We start from the raw sequence: 1035 nt of genomic DNA on the forward strand, positions 1-1035 counted from the left end.
AAGAATATCATCATAGTATCCTCTTCACGATGTCCAAAAAGACTCGCCACGACGTCGCATCGCTCAAGGCAGATGGTTTGATCTCATACCCTATCCACGCTGACATGCCTCGTCTCCATATATCTTCCTTGGAAAGGATCCAGCACAATAAGCGGCACGGTATCGCAATTGAAGCTGACGCTTTTCCTTTCTTACCCAGCGGCCGTGATGAATCCCCACGAAGTCTGAAGGAAGGAGTTCCCCAGTGGGCCCCCACAAGGCACCAGATCGTGATTATGATGACCCTCTCTCTCATCTCCTTCATGGCTGCTCTCGACTCTTGTGTCATTGTGACATCTTTGAATGTTGGTGAAAATCCTGACCTTATGCATCTCATGTGGCGCTGATTCCAACATCCTAGGCGATTATCGTTGATCTTGATCTAAGCACAACCGAAGGAATCTGGATCGGTACGGCATATCTCCTAGCCAATGCCGTCACGATGCCCCTGCTTGCGGAGGCAAGCAACATCTTCGGACGCCCTACTATCCTGACTTCCTGCCTGATGTGTTTCACTCTTGGGTCACTCCTGTGCTCTGTCGCATACAACATCGCACTCCTTCTTGTCGGCAGGACTTTCCAAGGCGTCGGAGGGGCCGGGATTATGGTATTGAGCCTGGTGATATTTACAGACATTGTGCCTCTCCGCTTCCGGCCTCGGTGGTATGGCCTGGTGTAAGTTAGCACATTTGCCATGCTTTCTATATTGGCTGATGAGGAACAGACTTGGTGCCTGGGCGCTTGGAAATTGTCTTGGCCCGGTGACCGGCGGGATCATTGCCCAAGGCACCACATGGCGATGGGTATTTTACATCATGTTCCCATTGTGCGCAGTGGGGCTCGGACTTGTCCTGCGGTTCCTAACACTACGCGCGCCGCCAGCGACGCTGTGGCAGAGGATGGGTAAGATGGACTGGCTAGGTGGCCTGCTCTTTATCTCGTCGAGCACTCTATTCCTCGTTGCCGTCTCCTGGGGCGGCTCGCTGTACAACTGGG

General features: G+C 52.9%; 1 protein-coding gene across 1 annotated transcript; it reads left to right on the forward strand.

The window, feature by feature from the left end:
• Window positions 1–29: 29 nt before the first annotated feature.
• Window positions 30–946, forward strand: J7T55_014062 (major facilitator superfamily transporter; the record flags this gene model as incomplete). Its single annotated transcript, XM_053136404.1, has 3 exons — window positions 30–344; window positions 401–714; window positions 922–946. The coding sequence occupies 3 exons, from the start codon at window positions 30–32 to the stop codon at window positions 944–946; spliced, it is 654 nt and encodes a 217-aa protein (XP_052986021.1).
• Window positions 947–1035: the final 89 nt, after the last annotated feature.

Source organism: Diaporthe amygdali (genome assembly GCF_026229845.1).
Source record: "Diaporthe amygdali strain CAA958 chromosome Unknown NODE_192_length_1035_cov_111_873695, whole genome shotgun sequence".
Taxonomy (NCBI): Eukaryota; Fungi; Ascomycota; class Sordariomycetes; order Diaporthales; family Diaporthaceae; genus Diaporthe; species Diaporthe amygdali.